Source organism: Olea europaea, unplaced genomic scaffold, assembly GCF_002742605.1.
Source record: "Olea europaea var. sylvestris unplaced genomic scaffold, O_europaea_v1 scaffold6, whole genome shotgun sequence".
NCBI lineage: Eukaryota > Viridiplantae > Streptophyta > Magnoliopsida > Lamiales > Oleaceae > Olea > Olea europaea.
Genome location: NW_019264345.1, coordinates 2,336,045 through 2,362,611, shown reverse-complemented (window position 1 = coordinate 2,362,611; position 26,567 = coordinate 2,336,045). Strand labels below are relative to the sequence as shown.

The 26,567-nt window shown below is 33.6% G+C and overlaps 2 protein-coding genes across 5 annotated transcripts; one reads left to right on the top strand and one right to left on the bottom strand.

Moving 5' to 3' along the window:
• The first annotated feature begins 757 nt into the window (after positions 1–757).
• LOC111389540 lies at positions 758–5,386 on the top strand. The gene is made up of 2 exons (XM_023014468.1): positions 758–1,162; positions 4,998–5,386. Exons 1-2 carry the CDS (start codon positions 1,083–1,085, stop codon positions 5,200–5,202), a joined length of 285 nt encoding a protein of 94 aa, XP_022870236.1. The 5' UTR covers positions 758–1,082; the 3' UTR covers positions 5,203–5,386.
• A 2,020-nt stretch (positions 5,387–7,406) lies between these two features.
• On the bottom strand, positions 7,407–19,620 carry LOC111389519 (CLP protease regulatory subunit CLPX3, mitochondrial-like). 4 transcript variants are annotated; one of them, XM_023014451.1, is made up of 15 exons: positions 18,390–19,618; positions 17,619–17,680; positions 17,371–17,459; positions 17,163–17,242; positions 16,748–16,798; positions 16,052–16,126; positions 15,874–15,951; positions 13,841–13,897; positions 12,272–12,342; positions 12,054–12,153; positions 11,836–11,940; positions 8,302–8,364; positions 8,069–8,191; positions 7,788–7,882; positions 7,407–7,711 (listed from the first exon to the last, which is right to left on the bottom strand). In XM_023014451.1, exons 1-14 carry the CDS (start codon positions 19,284–19,286, stop codon positions 7,799–7,801), a joined length of 1,935 nt encoding a protein of 644 aa, XP_022870219.1. In that variant the 5' UTR covers positions 19,287–19,618; the 3' UTR covers positions 7,407–7,711; positions 7,788–7,798. The 4 variants fall into 4 exon arrangements, with proteins under 4 accessions (XP_022870219.1, XP_022870217.1, XP_022870218.1 ...); XM_023014449.1 differs by having other exon boundaries at positions 7,788–7,946; positions 18,390–19,615; XM_023014450.1 differs by lacking the exon at positions 15,874–15,951 and having other exon boundaries at positions 7,788–7,946; positions 18,390–19,616.
• Between the last annotated feature and the right edge of the window lie 6,947 nt (positions 19,621–26,567).

Genomic DNA, 26,567 nt, shown 5'->3' with positions numbered 1-26,567 from the left:
GGAAATGAAATTCTTATAGTTTTATTGATTTTTATTTTTTCAACTTACATGGAATTTGTTTACCTTTTCCACTTTTGTTATCAAACACACTCCAAGTGAAAGCAACCTTTGGAGATGTGTGGCCGATGTCTATTTGCTCTAGTGGTAAGGGCATTGGCATTGCCGGCTGAGGTTCCGTGTTCGAGTCCTCTTACCAGCATGGTGGTACTGTGCCTCTCCAAAAAATCCCTCCATACGTGTAGGGCCAAGCGGTGTATACTAACCCGTAGGGCCAGGCCGGAGGTGGGGTTTCTGGAGTATGGGGCCGCAGTGCGGTGGGGCCAGTCACTTTAAAAAGTTTACCCTACACAGTTTAGCCCCCCAGGGCACATCCAAGTTGGCGGAACAATCACATTGGGGGGCTCTGGAACCAAGTGTGGGGAGTTCGATTCCTGGTTGGAGCAGCCAAGTGATGTAATAACCAGAGGAAGGGTTGGAACAGCTTGGTGATGTAATAACCATGGAGGAGGGTCCCTTTGGGGAAGGAGTAAAAGTACTGTAGATCTCCACCCGATCATGTCTTTTTAACTTCACGTAACCATCCCTATTTTCTCCATTTACACACGCAACTTCACCATCTTCACTGCCATAAGCTTCCTTTCTTTTTCTTACTGAGCACTTATCTAGTTTGGTATTGTTTGTAGAGCTCTAATATCTCTCATTCGCACTTGAAAAAAAAAAAAAAGAAAAAAAAACCTTTGGAGATGTGTGGTGTGAGAATGGATAATAATGAGACAAGAAGATACAGGGACCAATCTCTAAGATTTCGTCCAAACTGCAATCCATAAATCACAATACTATTAGTAGTTGGCTAGTTGCTATATTGGTTCAATTAAATTCTTAAATTCGAAAATGACGACCTTTGTAAGTGGCAATGCTAGTGTTTTAATAGCCTATGCTCCTAGGGTTAATAGTAGCTATGAAATCGCACCCAGACATTTGGTGGTGGGCTCATTATCCAAATCACCAGCAAAAAATATAAGCATCAGAAGAACAGGTTTATCAGGTGTGCAAAAATAAGAGCCGAAAGCGAGAGCATAATAATGGAGAAATCGGGTATCAAAGTCATCAAAAACCCTCCGGAATCCAAGCTCTCTGAGCTCGGCGTCCGATCTTGGCCCAAGTAACTGTCTTCTCTCTCTCTCAACGTTTCTCCTATGCTTTTTTACTGTGGGTCTTCTTATTTATCAATTGAAATTGTAAGAGGATATATATATGTATGTATGTATGTATGTATGTATGTATTATTATTATTATTATGCCCCGGATTCGCGCCTGCGGCGTTTTCACCAGACGGTCTTTGCCACTAGTGCCATCCTCCCCGCTGGCTGTATGGGCGGGTTGTCCCTCGCTGCTACGTTCTGTTTGGCGTTCAATAAGATTTTATGGCTTTCTTTTATGAATTTTTAACGCTCCTACGGTATATACAATATGGATTTTATGGTATTATTTGTGACCTTCTATTGCTTCACGAGTAGGCTGGAGGACTCTTGTTGTTGCTATTGGTGTGTGTTGGCCATTCTTATTTTTCCTGTTTTCCTTCAATTGGTAAAGGTACATGGTGCAGCGGAATATCCAATCAATTCCGAGACAAATAGAAGGAAGCACCAAGCTATCTATACTCCATTTTTCAGCAATTGAACATATTAATAAAGATTAGGCATAAGCTCTAGCTGTCAAATTCTGCTTCAACGTTCATTCCCCTCACTTGCAGTCTTTTGTATGAAATAAAACCTACCCGACAATTACTAATTAAAGAAATAAAAGAAGGAACAAACTAAACGACAAAAAATTAGAAGTTATTAAAAACCAGCTACCAAGGAATTAGAAAGCAGAAAGTTCGGTCCTTGTTGTGCTGCTAGTTGCTGGTGCACCAGATTCATCTAGTTTGTCCTCCAATGCCGCTGCATTGCAACATAATGAGAAAGTTTAGGCTTTTATGTTTTTGGAGAGAGCAAATATCATACCAAGATGTGTATATGTATAGAATGGTATGGGATGGACTATCCCATAAGGGATCCTGGAAAGTAACACCAAAGCAAATAGTTCTTGTGCGGATTCCCAATCCTGCTCGTGATAAAGAGGTTGATTGTATCTCTTCTACTAGCTATGGATTTTGGCCCCTTCACCAAAATGAAAGCATTCATGAAAAGCCACAGTTGTTGTTGGGAATCTACTTATCATGCGTAGCGGAAAATAAAACAATTTTCAATTCCCACAAATGATCTCTTTGTGTTTAGATAGAAATTGTACATTTCTTTGATTTTGCAAACTCTTTTGCTATTCTTTCGTTCCAACGATCTTGATTCGCCACCCACAGCTGTCCAATTGTCCACTCTCCAATGGAGATCCACACAGAGAACAAAATTGTAGGAACTAGGGTTTTCTTCTCTGTACTAGCAAGAATGAAAATCTCTACTAAACTGTAAAGATTAGTTGCTTATATATATAAGCCTAAACAGGCTTGGTTTGACATGGTCCAATATTTAATTAATTCATTTAATTAAATCCGATTCATGAATTAATTAATCCGATTAATTAATTCGGGCCTATAAATAAGTAACCAAATTAATTAATTTATCCAACCCTTATTAAATTAACTAATTGGTAAATCACAATCTTTCAGTTCTCCTTTTGTGTGTGTGACTCATTAGGTTTCCGATCACGATGCCAAGGACGTGAAATATTATTTTGATCTAATCAAAATTGATAAATTAACACTCTTTTAATTTATCACCAATTCACACTCGGTGTTCCAGAAAGACATCTAACAATGTGTCAGAGTAATAAATATGACGAAAAATGTCACGTAGTATGACAATTCAAACTTATTTGTTTACGGTGAAATTATAATCCTTTCGTCAGTATGATCTAATCAATTACGAGATATGAAAGTGTGTCAATTCCGATCATCGATCATATCTTCATTCCACTATTAAGTCCATTTAAGTTGAAAACTCCTTTTCGACTTCTGAGTATACTTTGACCAAGGATTTCGTTATTGACTTAATTGAATAACATGCAGATCATAATTTTATACTATCTAAGAGTGACGAATCCTGTATTGGTCATTCACAACTTTCATATGATTCTTGATATACCCAAACGATGTCGTATTAGCGGCCCTTGGCAGAGCAACATTCTACACCGTCAAAGCATGATTGTCCTCATACAAGGCACTATGACGACATCAAGTCAAATGACCAATTCCACTATCGAACGTTTTGTTTTGTTCTAAAACAAGTTTAAGGATCAATTCCATTATTGAACGTTTTATTTTATTCTAAAACAAAACATTCACGTGTTCATTTAAGTGTCACCACATTTTAACTTGTGAGATCAACTACTTACTTCATTAGTAAGAGATGCCACACGTGATGGTCTATCCGTAATAACGATATCTGTATCTAATTATTACTTACGACCACGAAAGATTTAAGATTTAATCATATATGATTTCTATCTCACAATCACAACTCCTTGTAATTTACAAATTATCAAGATTTGAATCTACCGACTCTTGTTTTTAATTTAATTGAATATTAATTAAATAATAGATTTATCATAAAATTGCATCAATTATACATTAAAAGTATTGATGTCCAAGATTGATTGGGACTTAGAGAATAACACTTAACACTTACATGAAATTTGGTGTGGGAAGAATTATAAATCTCCAAAATAATAGATAGAAATACGGAAAATAAAACGCCCAGTTCTTCCATGAATAAAAAACATTTCTCTATAAACTATGGTACGATCACTCGAAAGTCTAATGGCAATTCCTTCTCGAAATGGGTAACTATTTCTAGGGAGAAGGCTTTAAAGCCTACAGATGAGGGCACCTACTGTACAATCATGTGGGAAGTGCATCTTGCACACATTCTCATATACATTAGGGTATAGGGTGCAGTTGACTCTTTGCTCTGCTTATGCCTTATTTCCGGGTTGTAGTGAGGGCTATAAAGATTCTTTGCCGTAGAACCATTGTTGTGTTGCTGCACATCAAATAGTGGGAAATCTGGCACCCATAAATATCCACTATTTGAGATTTAACTCATCAAGTAACCTTCCTACTCAAAATTATTGTGTGCAACCTATCAGTCACAATCCATTGACAAAGACACTTCATCAATTCTGTGGATAAGTCTGACATTTATAGCTTTGAAGCTTCTGGTTTTCAAAATTGACAATCTCGATTGCTAATTGTTCACAATGTGGTATGGGCGAGCAAACTCAGAAATTATAGATGGTGAGTGATTCTAGCAACTTTAGTTGGGATGGTGGTAGAGGAGTGACTGGATATGCATGCTGGGAAGTTCATTGAAATCTTAATAATTTTATATGTTAGAGACACACACAAAGAAAAAAAGGAAAGGCAGTAATATATTCACATGTGCATCCCTGAGGAAAATGGTTTTCATTGGTTGTTTAGATTGTTGTAATGTTTGCTTCGCACAATTTAAACAATCAGCCACTATCTACTACGTTAGATAACATAGATGTTTCAGGTAGATTTCTTTGACAATTATAGTAGTGCATGTAATACTAACTCGATAAAGCCTTATCTGACACATGATTTTTAAAACCAAAACTCCTATCTGTGCCTAGGTGTTATGAAGTGTTATTTTTAACAATAGGATGCCGGTCATGTTGACAAATACACTAGTATATACATGTTTAATCTAGTACCTGCATCTTAGCTGCAATAATTTGGTTGCATCAGCTTGTTATGTTCACCCCATAAAGTTGAATTTTCAGCCTAGTCTTGCTTAATTGGGTAACCACAACAAGTGTAATCAAGACATCTTACAAATTAGAGGTAGATGTTAGTTTGAACATCTCTAGAGGCCAATGTCGTTTCACCTAGCTGTTTGTGATACAATGTCTGTTTTTCTAATACATGGATATTAGATAGTGAACAATTTTGATGCCAGTTTATTGTGACATTAATGTAGGTGGGGATGTCCTCCAAGCAAATTCCCATGGACTTACTCGTCTAAAGAAACATGCTACCTGTTGAAGGGAAAGGTGAAGGTTCACCCTGATGGATCTGACGAGGCAGTCGTATTTGGTGTGGGTGACTTGGTCGAATTCCCCAAGGGAATGAGCTGTACTTGGGATGTGGCGGAAGCTGTGGATAAGCATTATATGTTTGAGTGAAATATAACATCCTTCAGGCCTTCACTGATTAGGATAGAATGTATTGCAGTAATAAAATTTGACTTTTCACCAGTTATCTTGCACTAGCAAACTACCACTTGGTAGAATAGATTGCTTGAAAGCTCAAGTGTGTAACATGATTATGGAAATAAATGCCTAAATCTAGTGTATATCATGTTCCTTAGTATTGTTGCTGGAGAAATCTGAGACTCAAGACCATGGAAAAAAGAAGATAATATCCTCATTATGCAGGACGAATTTAACCTGACATTTTGCACAAGAGAAGATTTGATAAATCTTGCATCACAAAATTATGAAACAAAAGATTTTGCAAAACTTAATTCATTACTGCTATTTTTGAAGTGATAATGTTTTTATTTTTGTTTTTAACTATTAAGATTGCCGATAAATTTATCTTTTTGCCCCAACAAGGAGTTTTTTGCATGCTTCATTTCTAACCTTCAACAAGGGTAACAAATATAACTTATTTTTTTTAGTATGAGATATCTTCAACCTTTTGATTAAGTAGCAAAATTCATCATTTCGTTCATTTTGACCACTAAAACTATATAATTTATTTTATTTAGGTTATTTTTGAAAATTTCTCTAGTTTATTTAGCTTGACAGACAATGAAGGCCGACTCGGATTAATAAAAGTGGAATTTACACAATCTAATACATTTAAAGATTTCATTTCATAAATCATAGGCAAAGTTTAATTTTTCAAAAATTAGATTTCTTTTTATAAATTAATATATTTAAAAATGAATTAATTAATTTCCCTAATCAATTCAAACCCTACATTATTTCACCCTCAAATTCCTTCTCTATTCTCACCTCCAGAACCCAAAAATCTCCCTCCCTCCCTCTACTGAAGTGCGAGGCGGCTATATTTGTCGACAACACTGCCACCACAAGAAGTAGCCTATACCGGTAACTCGATCTATCTATCAATGGTGGCCATGGAGGCGACAATGGTGGATATAGATCTATTTGTCAGCGTCGAGTGTTTGTAAATTTATTTATTTATTATTATTATTATTTTTTTCAAATTGAAGACTATTGGGCAAAGGTGGTGTGGTGGAGATATGGATTGTGGTGTATGATAATGGTGGTGGCTGTCACAATGGTGGTTTTGGAGACGCCGTTGTTACTCATGATAGAAAATTTGGTATTGGTGGTGACAGTGGTGGATACAGATCAGATCTTGCTGTAGTTGGTAGCGTGGTGGTGTCGATGGTGTTTGTGTGGTGACGATGCTATGGGCAGCACTGTGGTGGTGATGGTGTTTGTATGGTGACAGTGCTATGGGTGGCCTGTGGTGGTGATGGTGTTTTGTGTGGTGGTCATTTTGGCGACGATGGGTTGCGGTGGTGGTGTTGTAGTTTATAGGGTGGTGGTGGTTGTGTTTTTTTGGTTGTTGGAGTAGTGGTAGGTCGTTTCTTGTTGGGGATTTTGGTGGTTTTAGCGTTGGTGAAGCTGGCGGTCGTGGTGGATTTGATGAGGTGGTGGTTGGCAGTGTTGCAGTGGGTGGAAAGAGTGTTTGTGACCAATTATGTTATGATCGATAAATTTTTAATCGATAAATAGTATGTGGCTGAATATGTGATTGTGACTAAATTTATAATCTGTGGCCTGAAATTTGCTACTGTGACTTACAATTGATTAAGTTGTGACAAAAAAATTAATCGTGACCAATTAGTCTAATAATTTGAAAAGAATATATGAATTGTGACCAATAAAAGTTTTGATTCTATGACCAATGAATAATTTGTGATCTATAAAAAAAATTATCTGTGATCAAAAAATAATATATAACCTATAAAATTTTGGATTTGTAATCGAGAAATAAGTTGTGACTAGAAATTAATCCCTGACTAATTAATTTTTTGATTTGTGACCGATGAAAAAATTGTAATCTGACAAAATTTTGGAACTGTGATCGTAAAATAATTTGTGACATAAAATTTCTGATTTGTGACTAAAAAAATAATAAATTAATAATTAAATTGTTAATTTGTAACCAAATTATATAAATATATGACCGAAATATATTAAATTAATTAAATAATTAAATCATAAATAAATTTTAATAAAAATCAGATTTTTGAATTTTGAAACTTGTTTTTTTAATTTTGAAATATACACATATTTAATCTCTTACTCGTGAAATTTTCCCTAAATAAAAGAGCGTACAACACTAATTAGCATAAAAGCTAAACTCTCTATAGAATGGGAATTTCTACAATGAACTGCTTAAATCAGAAAGATAAATACTATGCCTTTCTTTTATCCTTGATCACCTATCTGCTATTAACCAAATGATTTCTTACAAGAGTACAACAGCCAATTATGAATGGATGTAAATTTTCCAATGCACCAAAGAAGAAAAGGCCTCGCTGTATACACAGTTAGTAGAGGACGCAGATAAAAGTTACATGCTCATGGCTCTAGATGAGACTTCTGATTCACCTTCCTGAGACTCTGCTTCAGCTGTCCCAACACCCTCCTGGAAAAAAATGTTAAATGACGATGTTAAAATCTTATCACAACACAATCCATTTTGATGTGAATAAGATAAATACCTCTTGATCTTTTAATTTGGCTTTCGCAAGGTACTGTTCCAAAGCACCATCTCCACGAAGTATTTTCCCCCCACATCCAGGGGAATCTTTTGTACCTATTGATTCATCATCAACAACCACAGCATCTACTTTATCTTTTCCAGTCTTTACATCTGGAATCTAAACAGGGCAATATAGTGTTTCAACTAGAAGTGGCAGAAAAGTAATAAGATGTTTCTGGTAGACCAATAAACATTAATGAGACAGCCACAACGCCTAGAACAAGCAATAGCCAGGTTTACCTCGTACATGGAATCAGTTAAAAGGTTTTCCAGTATTGCTCTTAAACCTCTTGCACCAGTATTTTTTGCCATTGCTGCCTTTGCAATAAGTCTTAATGCTATCTCTGAGAAATGTAACTTCACCTGGAATATTTACATAAGCACAGAAAGTAGTAACCCATTTGACTGAAACCCTGAATGACGGGGGAGAGGGGCCAGGGAGAGTCCCAGCTACACGAAGAAAAAATGCTCACCTTGTTCATACTAAATAATTTCTTGTACTGCTTACCGAGAGCATTTTTTGGTTCAGTGAGGACCTGTAAAGAAAATGTCAACAAGTTCCCATAAAGAAACAGATACATAGAGATCCCTGATCTATAATTTTGTATGATATACTTCAACATTAAGTACATCAACTTTCAAATGAAACTCAGAAAAAATTGAAAAAAGAAACAAAGGAACAAAATAACAGAGGCAAGTGAAGAACAACATAGAAGGATAAATTATTGAGAAAGCTTTGTAAACATTACTACTTGTACGCTACAAGGTTCCTCAACTACATATAGCAGCCTTCATGGCAGGATTTCATTAATACACACCTATCTCGCAATCCAATCTTCGATAATTGAATTCAATTTCATTCTCTGATTTCTTCATTTTCAGATTTAGATTTTCATTCATTCAATGAAACTTATTTTGCTTGTCTAAGGTGTTAATCACACAAAATATGAAGTTAAAAGTGGATAGCTGATTTTATATTTTGTGAACACCACAATGATCTCTTTTTTACCCCCCAAAATATATACAAATAGTTTATTAGTCATGAACTCTCTCTATTATTTCATGCAGTATGGTTTCTATTGAGTATCATGACTGAATTGAAATAAAAAGAAAATTTTGAAGCAACAATAAATGCATAGATGCCATTACACAAGGACCTACGTTATTGAAATACTGTCTCCACCTGTGAAGCAACATACCAATTTTAGGCCTATTACTGATTCAGTTAATATACTTTGGTAACTATTCAGTTAACTTGGGGTTGACTACAAAGATCTTTATTCCTCAGATCATTTTTTCGTAAGTGAATTATTTTTAAAAGGTCCAAGGAAGAGTCGCCTAATATATTATATATCCATTCTAGTGTAACGACATGTTCTCGCTGTCCTCATCTTCCGTTATATTATATCTTATGGATATATTCTTTCCCAATGGCTTAACACACTACACCATAGAGTATAGCTAGTCTATATCATTTGATAGAGCTGCTCTTTTAACTTTGAATACGAGTTCCAAACAGATAAAATTACCATAACACTTCTTTATTTCATTCAACCTACTCTAATAATCGAATCTAGGCACATCGAATAATCGCTCTTTAGAATCACATGATCCTCTATGCTGAGTAACATACAACAAATACCTTACCCTAGATATTATTGGTAAATTCATCAATGCACAAAAAGATAAGAACTCAAAAGAGAAATATTGACGACACTTACTGTATTAGGAAATTTTCTAGTATTACTCCACTAAATATCACACTCGAAATCGCTCTTTATTATATACTTTTTTGTGGTACCTATCATAGCACTTCTCTAGGAATTTATTCATTGGTTTATTGCTAATTCAAAAATTAAAAACCATATGAAAATCTTACTTCTCATTTTTACTTTCAATCAATCCTTGAAATAGGTAAAATGACATTGATAGTAGATTTCTCCAGCATAAAAACATACTAGTGCATAAGCGAAAATTGAATCTTGTAAAAAATGATAAAAGCTAAAAGATTGAGAATATTGTTTGTTTAACTAAATATAATGTATTTGAGTTGTATTTAAAAACAAGTTTAGCCCTCTTATAGACATTGCTAATCTCCTGATCATAGTAGACTAAGAAAAGGAATAGATATACTTAAAGCAAAAGAAATCCAACTGTCTACTCTTAATAGAATTAGAACTACTATCAACTCAAAAATAACAAAACAAATAATAATTAAATTCTAAAACTAGTAGTAAATAATAATTTCTACTAGAATTGTCTGCACTAAGAAGCACTAATACGTGTAAACTTATTGTGTATTGTGTACGAAGATGTATCCTAACTAAGGTACTATTGGACACGCTCTAATACTAAGTGCATATTTTTTATATTTTTAAAATTTACGATATGTATTTGACACATTAGGACACATGAAAAGGAAGGATTTTATTGGTTTTAAACTCTTCTAAAACTCATTTTTATTGACAATAAATGACAATTTTTTAAGTAATAGATAACTATTGTCAATACAAAAATTTATTGAAAATAGATAATATTTATTAATTAATAATTTCAAAGAAAGAAAACATTTTTTAAAGATAATACATAGATAACTACACACTTCACATTTATTATTGGAAATAGATATAGTATTAAATAATTGACAACTATAGTCTTAAATTAGCTGACAATTAGAGTTGTATTATTGAAAAAAGAACATACTGTTGAAACTTTTAATACATTTAAAATCATGTTAATAGTTGACAACTATAGATTTATTATTGAAAATATATAATACTATGGAAACTTATAATACATGTAAAATATTGTTAATAATTGACAACTACTGCCTTCTGTTATAATGTTTTTCATAATAATGAAATTACACCGAAATTTATGATTTGAACTTACGAAATATACTACACACATATAACAAAAACCAAAACATTTAGCCCCTATTTGATTCCCATTCTTCTAAAAATTCATTTTTTTAAAACTCATTTTCAACCACACATACTTCAATAAAATAAAATTACACGCAAATTCAATTTTTTTTTTTAAATTTTTAACCATACATTCTTCATCAATCTACTATTCAAAATGCATTATTTCCCCCAAAATGGGGATCAAACAAGGACTTAATATCAAGATAATAAACGTGGATGTTGAATCACAGCTATCATGACTTTGAAAGATAAGGAAAGCATTCTAACAAACAATAAATAAAACTTTTCAAAAGCTTCACTAAACGTGATCTACAGCTACTAAGTAACGTAGGGGGATTATCTCCCTCCGCCTTCTCCTCTCTCTCTTTCTCTAGCCTTTTCTTGTGGTTTGGGAATAAGGAGAATTAAATACTTTCAAAGATAAAATAAGAGATATATAATCAAAGTCTCATTCATAAGGCTCGAGTTAAAATAGACATATGGTCGAAAAATGTTGAGGGAAATATATGAACATCTATCTCCGAAGGAGAAGGGAATGAAACAATGAAAGGTATGTAAATCCTTCAAAAGACTAGAAAAACTTAAAACAACATAAAAACATTAATGGAGTAAAACATGCAAGTACTTAAGAATCTCCCCATTCCATTCTAGTTTCCTCCTACCAACCGACAAGCAACTAGATATTCTTCAATTTAGAGAATAATAATAACATTTATCCCTTTCAACTCTATCTCTCATTATAAAGACATGATTAAGGAAAAGAGTCAATATTAGATTGGCCCTCCAAAAGTGTGGATAGGAGATGCATGTCTACCTATTTTAGGCCTTCGTGTATAAGCATGAATGGGGTAGAAAGTTCAAAACTTCATTCTAGCCACCAACAATAGCAAGGAAAATCTTATATACTATCCAAGAGAGATGCATTTTTGCACTTCTGATTCATTTGCAAATACATTTTTTTTGACAGGCAAGCTATGCATATTCAGATATATGTATATTACATTTGTGCATACATAGGATGATTGAAAAAGAGTAAACAACAAAACACACTGAAATAGTAAGCAGAGCTATCGCTTTTACCTGAACAAGTTGGTTCTCTGTAAGAGCAGACAAACTAACCAAAATAGGGAAGCGCCCAATAAATTCTGGTATGAGGCCATATGCAATAAGATCACTACTTTCCACCTGAAAATATTAAATTTCTTTTCATGACAGGCATATAGCTAAGAGCTTATTGTGGCGTACAGTTTCATGTAAGCAGGCATAAATCTTAGAGATTCAAGGGTCCTTAACCTTACAGATTCTAGTAAGGATGCCGTTACAGCATCATCAACCACTCCACCTGCTCTCATATTAGCACGAACAGGAGCTCCAAACCCAATTGATGAATCCTGCTGCCTGGCAGAAAAAGAAAAAGATTACACTTTTAGGATCATCAGATTCCACAAGCCACAAGTAATAATTCTATTTAACAGGGCATCTTCCAGACAAGGACGTGGCAAAGTGCAAGCATCACCTTTCAGAAATAGTTTTCTCCAAATCATTAAATGCTCCTCCACAAATGAAAAGGATGTCTTTTGTATCTATCTGACAAACATAGAAAGACAGTTGAATTCATGCTTAGCGTAGCAGTATACATCATCAAGAAAGATCTATCATGAAGAGGGGAAAAAATAATAATAATAAAAAAATAAAAAAAAAAATAAAACCTTGAACATGACTTGGTGGTTCTACCCATAGTATATTGTGTGAATAAACCAATATAACACGAAATAGCACTACTGCTGCAATGCACTCTCTCTCTCTCTCTCTCTCTCTCTCTCTCTCTCTCTCTCTCATAGACACGTGATTGGAACATGGCCCCTTAAATAGAATCAGAAATGGGAACATCGTCTCTTGATGCTTACTTTCTATAATTTTTCTACCATGAAAAAATTGTGTGGCAGATGCTTTCATTATACATTGGTTGACTTGTCACGATTCATTTCTCACACACACTTAAGTTGGTATCACAACATATATACAATGCTCCACGCCGAAAACACCAGTAATGAAAAGAGAGAAAGGAAACTATTGTTTTAAATTTTAAGATTAATGCAATGCAGAAGAAATATTTATATTATTTTTATTTTCTTTGAACCGTTTCTGCCACCAATCTCTCCCTCTCAAGTTTTACCTTTTATTGCCTCAATTTTGATTTATTCATTAATAATATTAGGGTTGGATACGGTTCGGTCCAAATTTAATTATGGAGCCGTTCGGGTTCGGTTCCTAAGTTTCTATATAGTAATTAATTTATTTTTTTAATAGTTACAACAACGCTGCATTAATTCAACTAATGATATGTTCAATTTTAACTCTTACAAAATAATGTGACCTAATCTTAAGTATCTTTTGTGGCTATTTTTTGAATTTTTTTATAGATTCGATTGCTAAAATATTGGAAGAGGAAGATAGCGAGCTCACAATAATGAAGAGAGACGTAGCCAAACTTCCAATTTGTTTTTTTCCAAAATTGTAGAAATTGCACTATGATAGAGTAATAGGTTTGTGTAAAATTTAGGTCAACTTGATTAAGTTGAATTTGGGTTGGAAATTAGAAATAGGAAAATTATATTTTGGGCTGAAGCTAAATTAATTAGTTAGCAAATTTATTTTGAAAAAATAAAATAATTTAACTTATTTAAGATAAATAAATTAAAAATATAGGAAGATTTGATTCTTATTCGGTTCTTGGTCTAGAACCAAACCAAACCCGTTTGTTTTCTTTTCAAATACTCATTCGGGTATTTAAATTAAGAAAAACTGTTCGTTTTGGGTCAGGTCCGGTTCGGTCCAATTCGATTCGAGAGTTTTGTCCAACCTTAAATAATATTCTTACTAAGATGACTCCTCAAGGGATGAATTAAAAGTTTGTTTATTTTAAGTTTTCTCTTTTCAAGAAAAAAAATTATAATATTTGATTGATCCACAGTGCCAATTTTAGCACTATACAACAATTGTGAGATAGAATAGAAATGAAGTCTAGAGTGGGGAGACGACAGCAACTACTTTCAAAGAACAACAGACGATTGAACTATAATACCTGAATATGATCACCTCGAGGATGCTTTCTTGCCCCCTTTTCTGGAACATTTACTATCTGAAAGTAAAAAGTATATTCTGATTACATCAAATAATCACTAAAGCTGATCAAAATCTAAAATAAATGGCGCCTTAAAGAGAAAAATGGACCATGATTTACTTCATGAAAGTTGAAAATGTCAGATGTTTCTACAGATGCATAAACAATTCAACAAGTATGTGCAATTTTAAACGATCATGTATAATCAATAGAACAACGGAAAAATTCATATGTTTAGATGCGCAGTACCTTGCTCTTTAAAAATTCAAAAATTTTAATAGTTATAGATTCATAGATTCCATCCAACGTCACCAGTAGGCTAGATTTGGGGGTGGGTTTAGGAAGTATGTGAAATTGAGAAAGCACTGTACTAAAGAACAGTTGCTTGCAAACATTTTAGGTGAAACAGGGATGTAAAATCTGCTCAGCAACTAGAAATAGGGTAAGTTCTGGGGAAAAGGTTAGGAATGTAGCAAGAGAGTGGAGGAAGGACTTCTGGAGGCGATAATGATAGGGTAAGTTCTGTGACAGGTCTCTTTCAACAAAGGAAATAGGTGAAGAAGTTTGAAAAAGAAAAGAAAAGAAATTTAACTAGTCTCAGTATGAGATCTAAACAGCCTTTTAATTCATAAATAAATAGATTAGAAAATTGGGGCCCCAAGAATGCTTGCAGACCTGAGCAAACAAATAAATGAACTTTCAATAGCTAACTTTGACCGAACTCCATTGAACACGAACTCCGACAATATAACAGACGAGGTCGTTCAGAAGAGCCATTTCTCATAATTACTGAATTTGCAACAAGAACAAACATTACCAATGTACCACTAAATATGCTAAGCAAAATGCAACTGAAGTAAACAATCAGCACAATACACTAAAAGATTTATAATCAGGTTGAGTTGCGTTTGTATTCCTATAATCCTAAACTAAGAAGAACCAACACGAACACGAATGTCCAACACGACACATGTCGGACACACCGACATGCGATTTTCTGAAAAGCTCCGACACGTTGATAAAAATACTATTTTTATTTTTATTTTTACTTTTTAAATTTAGTAAATCTAAAATAATAAATTTTTTATGCTTATTTTCGACTAATGCAATTGGAAAAGAAATGATTTAGCTTCCTTTACAAGTTTGATTTATAATTGAGGTAAAATTGTAAATTATAGTGATTCAAAAAGTTACCCTTCTTTTTTATTTAATTAAAAAACCTACCATTTGTTTTTAATTTGGGAGTAAAGTGATAATTGTATTGTTAAAAAAATTGAGTCAATATTTCTAAGTCCCGCCTCTTAGGATGAATTCATTTTTTTTCAACAAACGTGTGACTCATGGCAAAATTTTCATAAATAGGTAACAAGAAGACTTGAACTCAAGAGACTCTTGCTAATCTGTGCTATTCCGTTACTCTGTCGAACCGCCTTATATAAATATTTAAGTTGTTAGTGTGGGGGCAGATTTGTTTATTTAAATTTTATGTTCCACATTCATCTCAGAATAATTCTTTGCTTTTGGAGGCTTCTGTGAGGACAAGGAGGAGGAGGGAGGGAGAGAGAGAGAGAAACTGCAGACAAATGTAAAAGGTCTAGTTGAACAAGTCGGGTCTTTCCTACAATTCTCCACTTTTTCTTATCTGGTAGCTGTATATAAATGGCATTAGGAAGCACTCTATTAATTAAGAAAGCCACTTTATGTGTATTTACTGAAACATACAAGCAGAACAAGTTTCTTCATACTCAAACTCAGATCTTTTGCTAAACAAGCCCAATAGTTATGTTCATGAAGGGTCATTTGTTAAATGAACAAAAGCAAATGATCCCTGTACAAGCCGATCGCCTAGCCCTCCCTGAATAGCCTGCTTCATTGTACACAATCATATAGAAAATAATTGTGTACATTCGTGTGCATATGGGTATATGCATCAAACAAATAATTACACAAATAATCACCAATCATTTGCAACAAGTAAGACCACTGTTACTCACAGTCCCTTCTAGCATTTTCAGTAGTGCCTGCTGAACACCTTCACCAGAAACATCTCTGCTGGTGTTTAAGCTCTCGGCCTTGAATATAGCACAAACAATACAGAAAGGCTGATTGGAATCTAGAACCATATTCATATAAAGAAGAAAATCCTACAAGGAAAACGAGAAAGACAAGAACCTTCTTAATTATCTTGTCAACTTCATCAATATAAACCATCCCTTGTTGTGCAGCTTGTACATTAAACTCAGCAACCTCCATCCCAAAGTTGAAAGGTCAGCTAGCTGGTTTCATCAATAAATGTATACGGAATAGAAAATTTGCAAAATGAAGCACAATGGTAAATGCATATGAGGATTAGCAGGCAAAGCTGAAATAAATACACTAACATATCAACTTAAACACATACAAACCATCTCCAAGAAGATGACTGATTTTACCAACTTGTGAGCTAATAAAATGAAAGGTTAATGGACGCTAGTTTTATCATGATAAAGTGAAGTCATGACAAGACCATACAAGATCCATAATATCTTCAGCATCCGACGAGATAACATATGACATTAACATGGTAAAACAGCAAGATGCACAAAATTAAATTTCTGTAATGCACAGTTTTTCTATTTCTAAAACCAAAACTAAAGAATTCCGGTCACAGTCACATACTAATTGTTACATCCACAGCACCAAAAAGGGAAGATTTTCGGAATGTTGTTGGCTTCTTGAAGCAGTGAAGCTTAAGCATAAAAGCCAAGCCTGATAAATCAACAAGGTTTGCCATTGCTTGTATAAAAACCCTATACATGAATTTTACAAGAAACAACTTGAATTTGTGCAACCAATGCCAAATATAAAGAAAAAGTAATAGACTAATACCGTGAACAATTTTTGCAATATCGATTCAACATCTTCACCAACGTAACCAGCCTGCAAAATAGCTATGGTATTTTAAGATTTATTGAAGACATTGGGAAAAGGTACAAAACCAGAAGATAATAGCTGTAAAGTCAGATGGGGAAGGGTATAAAAAATTCCACTCGTGCCACAAAACTCAAATTTCTCTGTTACCTTAGAAGGCTAGCATTTCATAGCAATAAAATGCATGTTTACAATTGCAATTGTGTTAGGACATGGAGTGAAACGTACGGTATTGTTGACAAGAACAAACAATTTAATCGAATTTCACCAATGAAACTTAACATGTAAACTAAAGGAATGTTCTCATAGCTTGCAAGGGTACATAAATGTTATATTCTTAAAAAAAAATGAAAAAATGGATTTAAGCAATTGCCTGTGTCAAAGTTGTTGCATCTGCAATCACAAAAGGCACATTCACAAAACGAGCAAGGGTTTTCGCGAGCAGCGTTTTACCTGTTCAACAGAAACAGCCAACATTTTCACAGCTTATTTAAGACAAAAGGTCATGTCACTTAATATCATCCATCTAATATAAATAGCTAAGCCAAACCAATTTCAATGGAAGTCACAGGTGAGGTTACCTGAGCCAGTAGGGCCCATCAAAAGCACATTGCTCTTTTCCAATTCGATATTGTCATCATCATCTACTCTAACTGATTCAGCTTCTGACCTAGTATCGACTTACAGAATTTCAAAGCATAAACAAGACATAAAAGGCCACTGGTAGACATATTTTGAAAAATATGACATGGGGTAAAAACACATCATTGTTGGCCTTTAGCCTACTGGGCCCATATATGAATGAACAGAGATACAACATATCACTAACCCTTTCTGAAAGGACGCATTATATATCCTTTTGTAGTGGTTATAAACAGCCACTGAAAGCACCTGGAAACATCAACCATGAAAATATGAGGCTCAAAAAGTTAATTGGGATAGGAATATCGGAGGAAAATTTGCAGGGAAATGCTATAGAGATAGTTAAGCAAAACAGAATGCTCTAAACAACCAAAGAGAAAGATAAAAAGAAATAAAGTATTAAATGGTAAAATATGCATCAGCCTGGCTGCAAAAAGAGAAAGATAAAAAGAAATAAAGTATTAAATGGTAAAATATGCATCAGCCTGGCTGCAAATGACTGATGAATACGACTTCCAGAAAGATAGTAATAAAAATGTGCAGTTCAGAATCTTGTAATGTAAATAGAAAACAACTTCAATAATCCGAAAAAAATATATTCAACAGAATCACCATTTGTGACATTGAATAAATCTAAAGTTTGTTTGGCAAAACTTATTTGGAAATCATTTTTCTAACTCATTTTTAACAACACATTATCCCAATAAAATAATTTTGTACATGTACCAATAACTTTTTTCTGTATTTTCTCCCAAAAAATTCATTTTTCACTTCAAATAATATCTCCCAAACAAACACTAAATTAGCCCTGGTTTTGGCATTTGGATGACGATTACAATTTGACCAGTCTAGTTATGACTTTTGAGCATGAATGAGTATTGTTTTGGCAGTGCGAGCAAATAGAGTTTTATGCATAACCAATGAATGAATGTTCACATTGAAGCAACAAAGTAAGAACCTTTTTAGCACGTTCCTGGCCGATGACAAACTTGTCAAGTCCCTTGCAGATCTCCTTTGGCGTGGGTAAACTTTTACCAAGTTTAGACCCACCCCAGCTGCTTTTCTCTTCGTTAGTACCACCACCATTGCGACCATCATTTCCACTGCCACCATTGCCCTCATTACCCGATGCCCTTATCAGATTAATGCCAGGAGCAAAAGGAGGTCCAGGTGGTGCATGGACAGCCAGCCCATTTCCAGATGGAGATGGCGGAGGAGGCCAGTTCTCTGGTGGCTCACTGCCATATGACTTCAATGTCTCCCAAAATGATGCTCGAATCCTCCTCCCATAATCTTCAGCTTCCGCCAATTTCTTTTCCGAATTTGACTTCTTGCTTTTGACAGTCCCAATCTCAATGAAACTTCCCTGAAGAGGCGACATCTTGTATGGCCTAAAGTAATAAGCCGTCTTACAATTGGGGCACATATTCAACGCTTGGAAAGCATTACCTCCTCCACATACTCCTCCACCTTTCGAGTTACTATTATTACTGTTTTCATTAGCATTCGCAGTGGTAGTATTAGAAGTTGCATCGATATAATCGAAAGAGGAATCGGGGTTGGAAGAGGGCGGAATTAGATGATGGGGCCGGTTTGTAAAGAGTAGATCCATTTGCTTGGAGCAACGTGGGCAATTTGCCTCAGCCTTAATTTTCCGAGTTTGAAACTCATCGCCAGCGCCACCGCGGTTCCACTTGTACCTCTCCTGCACTCCAATCAAAGATTCTCTCCGTTTGACATAAGAGCCCACGTGAAGGCAATTCACAAAACCCCGCTTCTGCAACTGCACCTGGTGCTGATTACCTCTCTTCGATGCCTTCAATGCTATGTCTCTTAGTCTCCTCCATCCCGACATTTTATCTCTCCTCGTCGTCTTTCTCGAGGAATATATATACACACACTGCTTGTTAATTTTGTTGACGCGAAATCGAGATTTGTGTCAAAACTCAAAAAGAATTGTTGATAACTGAACAAAAACTAATCTTTATTTACACATTTTTTATTATAAAAATGGTGAAAGAATACCAGTAGTGAACAAAAACTAATCTTTCTATACAAGAAAGTCGAACAGAGAGCATAAGAGAAGAAAGAAAAAGAACGTTTGCGGGAGAAGCAAAGATTGACGACTACAATTGATTCTTGCTTACGCAAATGCCTTTATTTCAGTGTTATTTAGTATTTTGATATCTCTCTCTTAATTTTGTGTCACCTATCTCTAAAAAATGACTATGTATTGAGTTTTACTTACTGGTTCTTTCTTCTTAAGTTTTGTCCGCATCTCCTATTTTCCAACTATGGAAATTGGATTAAATAGCCTATTTCATAATATGCTTTGGAATTTTAGCCTTTGACTGGATTTAAAGTTTTAAAATAAATATTTTAATTCAAAATTAATAAACTACCTAAACTACCCTCATTCCATCACAGTAAATTTTCCTTTCTCCCTTAGCCAAATTGATTGAAACCCTTCAATCCTAAATTCCTCTCCTCTCTCAAAGGCGATAATCCCTTCCTCCAAGTTAGTTTAGGCATAAGCACTCTTGAATTTTACTTGGGCAGATTTCCATTTGTTGTTGGCAGAGGAGACTAGGCAAATCTCATGTGGACAATTTGTATGTCTAATACTCTCGAATTTTTGTATCTTTGTCAATGGTGAACCAGATTCTGAGCCATTGGTTCATTTTCCTTGTGTGAATGAAGAGAGCATAGGTTTGATGGTTGAGGGAGAACGGAACACCTGTCCAGAAATGATTATCTTAGTAGACTCACGACTGGAGATTCGAATATGGGTGAAAGAAGATAGGTTTATGATTGGGTGTGCAAGGTGAAGTGATTATTTTGAGATTTGTTTGATTTTTTCTTGATCATTTGTTCAATCAATCAACTGGTTTTGATTTTCCTCATGTTTCTTGGATCAAATTCATTTGATTTCTCCATTGATTAGCATCTGTTTTTCATTTTCATCTCTAATGCTCTTTTAGTGCTTGTTGATTTTTCTCATCAATTTTCTAAAAATGGGGTTCTCCTTCATTAATGAGTTTTCATCCAAAAAGGGGGCTGAAAATGAGGCGCTCATTGGATTTGCTGTATTTTATGATAATTCATTCATTTAATGTTCTATTGGGCGATATAATTATCTTCGTTGATGTTGAGCATTTTGTTCAACTCTCTATTTCTCTCATTTTATAAATGCAATTATTATTTTTTTATCAATGAGTTGTGTTAATTGATCTTTTCAGGCTCATGCTCACAATATATTTGGAGCATTATATTTGTGTTTGATTATAAATTACATCGACCGACTTCAATTTGTGTATGAGCTGCATATGAGTTCCCAATTGAAATGCCATTTTGTTTTATAGTAATTAAATTCTTATTATCTTCATTATTCATTTGTCACAATTTTCTTGGTGTTTCTTGAAAGGTTGGGCATGGGGATTTCAGTTGTTAACCGTAGCTTGTTTATCACTAGCAACCAAAATGGGGGAAATTGAAGCTCCTTCCATAGTGGATTTACAGGTCGAATTAACATATGTTCCACTTGCATTGATTTTTTGTTATGCCTATGAATTTATTGGTTAGTGTATACCGTGGTTCTATGAAAAGGGGAATATATTTTACATTAGTTGAAAGTTGTTTTATGAAGGTATTCTGGCATATAAACTATATTGGATATTACTTTCAAGATTCAGACTTATGTCATCCATTTGACGAGTTTGGTTTGGTTACATCTATAATTGGTATTATGTTATTAGATTATTGAGATAAAAAAAAGGGTATTTTTGATTTTTCTCAATGTACATGTGAAATGACTTGCTTTCCATGTTATTGCATATGTTGTTAAAGGTGCACTAAGCATAATGTCGTCTTGTCGTTATCTATTTCTGAAAATGGTACCTTGCCGTTTTAATGAAAGTAACAAAAGTATACTGAACAAGTTATCACTTGGTTCTTTACCATTTTAATGAAAGTAACAAGAATAGACTCTACCATATTCATTCCAACACTTCTTACATTAGCCCACTAAGTATTATGGTAGATTTTTAATATTTGTTTATAGCTTATTTAACATGATCATTTTATATTTTTTAATTGTTGAAATGGAACACTTGTTTGAATATTCCCATTGAATATGTGATCAAACGCAAAACATTGACTAGAGAGTTCCCTTTGGAAGCTTTATTTTTTGGGAACGAAGTTATATGATGTTCACTGAAAAATATAATAGTTTTGGAATCAAGTACTAAGATCATATCCTTACAAAGAGATGCCAAAGACTAGTGAAAGAATCATCCTTATTTTGAGTGAGATCGAAATGTAACTTATTGTTGCCTTCTAAATTTTATTTAAATTTATCATTTGATTTGCTAGTTTGAAGGTTGTAGTTTGTACTAACATACAATAAATTAAGAATGAAAGCTGACAATTCAGAAGTAGAAAAGGTAGTTATTTTTCTTATTGTGATGTTTATTGTATTGTGTTAAAATTGATGACCTTTCGTATCCCTATGCACATTTTGTAGTGGTGAAGTTGCTTCCAGGATATGATGGTTGGTAGTAGGTAACTTCATCATACATGCAAGGAAAAATGGCGTCATGCTGTTTATATAGATCTGAAAGTGGAACTATGTCGTTTTAGTGGAAGTATCAAGAATAAATTAGAATTTTCGCTCCAATACTTTTCACATCAACTAATATAACTTCCAAAACAAGAAATTCAGCAATCAGATGACCATTACAATTTGAAATCGTATCTAGCCATTTAAAATGACGGCATATCATTTTGGGTCACAAAGTCTCTGTATCTCTCCTAAACTAATCGATCATATTTTGGAACACCTTAAAAGATTTTTACAAGTTAAACGAGCTAATTTATTAAGTATGTTATCTCGTAATTGAAACACAATGGAATTTGATTACTTATCTTCGTTCATAGTGAGTCTACTTTACTTTACGTATGAAACAATGTTGTTGGTCACTATCAGAAAAACTTTTGTATCAAAGCTGGTATTCAATTTAGTGAAAAACTTGCATTTGTTCATTTTCATATGGACACGAGTAAATATAAAGTGAAGCTAATGCAAAAATGGTTGAAATGGTATCTAGCCATTTAAAATGATGGCATGTTGTTTTGGTCGCAAAGTCTCTATATCTCTCCTAAACTAATCACTCATATTTTGGAACATCTTAAAAGTTTTTTACAAGCTAAACGAGCTAATTTATAAAGTATGTTATCTTGTAATTGAAACATAATGGAATTTGATTACTTATCTTCGTTCATAGTAAAGTCTACCTTGCTTTACTTATGAAACAATGTTGTTGGTCACTATTAGAAAAACTTCTGTAGCAAAGCTGGCATTCAATTTAGTGAAAAACTTGCATATGTTCATTTTCATATGAACACGAGTGAATATAAAGTGATGCTAATGCAAAAATAGTTGAAATAGTATCTAGCCATTTAAAACGATGGCATGTTGTTTTGGAAAAAAAAAAAAAAATAAAATAAAATAAAAAAGATGCCTCAATTTCATTTTAAAACTAGTCAATTGTATTTTAGAATATCTTAAAAGACGTTGCCAAGTTAAATAATCTAATTTATTGAGCATTTTAACTCATAATAAAATATAATGAAGTTCAAGTTTCTTATCTTCATTTCCAGTAAATTCTAGTGTAATTTTTCCGCGAAATAATATTGTTGGCTACTATCGCATGAACTTTATATAGTTCACATTTAAGTCTAATACAATTTACTTACAGAACAATAGTGTTGATATTTATCACTTGAACTTTGTATCGATACTCAAGTCTAAATGTAACTAAAACTTCCATCCGTTCATTTTCATATGCATATGAATGAAAACAAAGTGAAATGGATATGAAATTAGTTGAAACGATACCTAATCATTTAAAATGGCGGCATGACATTTTGGATTATGGGGTCTCGATTTCACTCCAGAATGAGTTGATCACATCTCGGAACATCATATAAAACTTGTATTAGTTAAACGATCTAATTCATTGAGTATATTTATCTTACAATGTTTGGAATATCATCAAAGACCATAAATGTTGAAAAATTAAACAGCAACCATATATTTGAACCACATACCCTAAACCCTATACCCGAAGTCCTAAACCCTAAACGATAACCATACATTTAAAATGATCGGATGCCATTTTTGGTCACGAGATATCAATGTCACTCCGAAACTAATAAAACAGTGTTTGAAACATCATACATGTCTTGTACACATTGAACGACTACACATGCTATATTTTGTATACCATACTTGCAACTTACGTTTTTTTTTTTATTGTCAAATGTAGTATAGTATAATTTCTACCCAAATTATAGAGTGACTCGCTATAGTTTAAACTAATGTGTTGACGAAATATAGTTAAAACTTTCATCTTTAAATTTTCAAGTTGTTACGAGCGTGAATAAATCGAAATGAACATGAAATGAGTAGAAACGCCACTCATACGTTTAAAATGACCAAATGCCTTTTTGGGTCACAATGCATCAATTTCACTCAGAAACTAGTAAAATGGTGTTTGAAGCATCATACATGACTTGTACACATTAAATGAGTACACGTGCTATATTTTGCATACCTCACTTGATACTGACGTTTTTCTTTATTGTCAAATATAGTGTAGTGTACTATAGTTTTCAACTGAATTATAGAGTGACTCGCTATAGTTTGAACCAATATGTCAACAAAATGTAGTTAAAACTGTCATCCTTAAACTTTCAAGTGGTTACAAGCGTGAATAAATCAAAACGAACACGAAATGAGTAGAAACGTTACTTATACGTTTAAAACGGTCAGATGCATTTTTGGGTTAAGAGATATAGATTTCACTCAGAAACTAGTAAAATAGTATTTGAAATATCATACATGACTGTACATATTAAACCACTTCACGTGCTATGTTTTGCATACCACACTTGTTTCTTACATTTTTCTTTATTATCAAGTGGAGTGTAGTGTAGTTTTCAACCGGATTGTAGGGTGACTTGCTATAGTTTGAATCAATTTGTTGATGGTAACGTTGAATGTAGTTGAAACTTTCATCATTAAACTTTGAAGTGATTATGGGCATGTAAAGATTCTAGTTTTTGATAAAACTAAAGTTATATAAGCAAAACTTTGCAAATTTATTTAACTTGTGACAGTTAATGAAATTAAGTAGACATCTTTCTATCAGTTCTAAAAATAGCACCCCGTCTTTTATGGAATTATGAAAATGTCACTTTGTCGTTTATCTATTTTTGAAAATGAATTGTACTAAGAATTACTTAATATTACTGTAAATTCTTCACAATTGTTCATTGATTAATTAACACGATGGTTTTATAATTTTTATTGTAGAAATGGAACGCCCATTTGAGTATGTGATTATCATTGAAAATAGAATTAAAAGGAGACCTTCACAAAAGTGTTCCCTTAAAAAAACTTGACTACGTTCGGGAGATGTTAGATGATGTTTATAGATAAGTGGCACATGCCATTTTGGGCCACATTCTCGATTTCACTCCGAAATTAACATAATTGTTTTCTTTGTATTTTTTCAATTTTATGTGAGCGAAGGATAAATGATTTAGATGCTAATTTTGTCTAGATGGGAATGTTTTGTATGATTTAGTAGGAAAATAAGTGCATGAATGCTGATTTTGTAATAGACGCTGACTAGTGCAACTATAAAATTTTGCAATGTTTTCTATTGTATGAATGATTTATTCAAACATTGAAGTAGTTAGGGTTGAAACATAGTTGCAGTTTTATGATAGCTTGTATATTTTTGCAATGGAAAAATAAATTGTTTTATTAATTTAACCAATCTGGAAAACGATAGTTATACATTTAAAATGACAACATCCTGCTTTGTGTCACGAGGCCTCAATCTCACTAAGAAACAAGTATTGGAATGACAACATGTGGTTTTGGGTAACAGGATCTCAACTTCACTTGATCATATTTAACGATTACACATGCTATATTTTTGTATACTCTATCCCCTAAATGGCACCCTTACGTGTAAAATGATAGCATGCCATTTTGGGTCAAGGGGTTTCAAATTCACTCAAAAACTAGTAAATTAGTGTTTTAACATTATAAAAAACTTGTACATTTTGAACAATTATATGTTTTTTTATTTTCTAAACCGTATACCCTAAAACCTAAACCCTAAACGGCAACCCTCCATTTAAAATGATCAGATGCCATTTGGCATCACGGTGTATTGATTTCACTAAAAAACTAATAAAATAGTGTTTCGAACATCATATATTAATTGTACATGTTGAATAATTACATGTTTTTCTATTTTGTAAACCATATATCCTAAAACATAAACCAAATACCCTAAAACCTAAACCCTAAACGGCAACTCTTTGTTTAAAACGATTGTATGCCATTTTGGGTCACGGGGTATTGATTTCACTTCGAAACTAGTAAAATATGCTTTGAAACATCATACATGACTCGTACATACTAAACGACTACACATGTTATGTTTTGGATGTCATACTTGCTACTTGTGTTTTTCTTTTTTGTCATGTGAAGTGTAGCTTTCTAGCGAATTATGGAGTGACTCAATATAGTTTGAACAAATATGTCGACCACAATGTCGAAATGTAGTTAAAACTTCTATCCCTATACTTTCACATAGTTACGAGCGTGAATGAACTGAAACGAACACTAAATGAGTAGAAATGACAGTCATATGTTTAAAACAACCAAATGCGGTTTGGGGTCATGGGATATCGATTTCACTCCGAAACTAGTAAAATATGCTTTGAAACATCATACATGCCTCGTATACATTGAAAGACTACACATACTATGTTTTGGATACCATAATTGTTACTTAAGTTTTTCTTTGTTGTCAAGTATAGTATAGTTTCCTATCGAATTATGGAGTGACTCGCTATAATTTGAACAAATGTGTCTGCCGCAATGTCGAAATATAGTTAAAACTTTCATCTCTAAACTTTCATGTGGTTACATGCGTGAATGAATCGAATTGAGCTCTAAATAAGTAGAAATGTCAGCTATACGTTTAAAATGATCAAATGCTGTTTTGAGTCATGAGATATCAATTTTACTTCGAAATTAGTAAAAACAATGTTT

Coding starts and splice junctions, on each gene's coding strand:
- LOC111389540 (XM_023014468.1), top strand. CDS start 1,083: ATGGAGAAATCGGGTATCAAAGTCATCAAAAACCCTCCGGAATCCAAG. Junction 1,163..4,997: donor GGCGTCCGATCTTGGCCCAA/GTAACTGTCTTC, acceptor ACATTAATGTAG/GTGGGGATGTCCTCCAAGCA.
- LOC111389519 (XM_023014449.1), bottom strand. CDS start 19,286: ATGTCGGGATGGAGGAGACTAAGAGACATAGCATTGAAGGCATCGAAG. Junction 11,941..12,053: donor CGGCATCCTTACTAGAATCT/GTAAGGTTAAGG, acceptor TAATATTTTCAG/GTGGAAAGTAGTGATCTTAT. Junction 7,712..7,787: donor CCAAATTAAAAGATCAAGAG/GTATTTATCTTA, acceptor ATTTTTTTCCAG/GAGGGTGTTGGGACAGCTGA.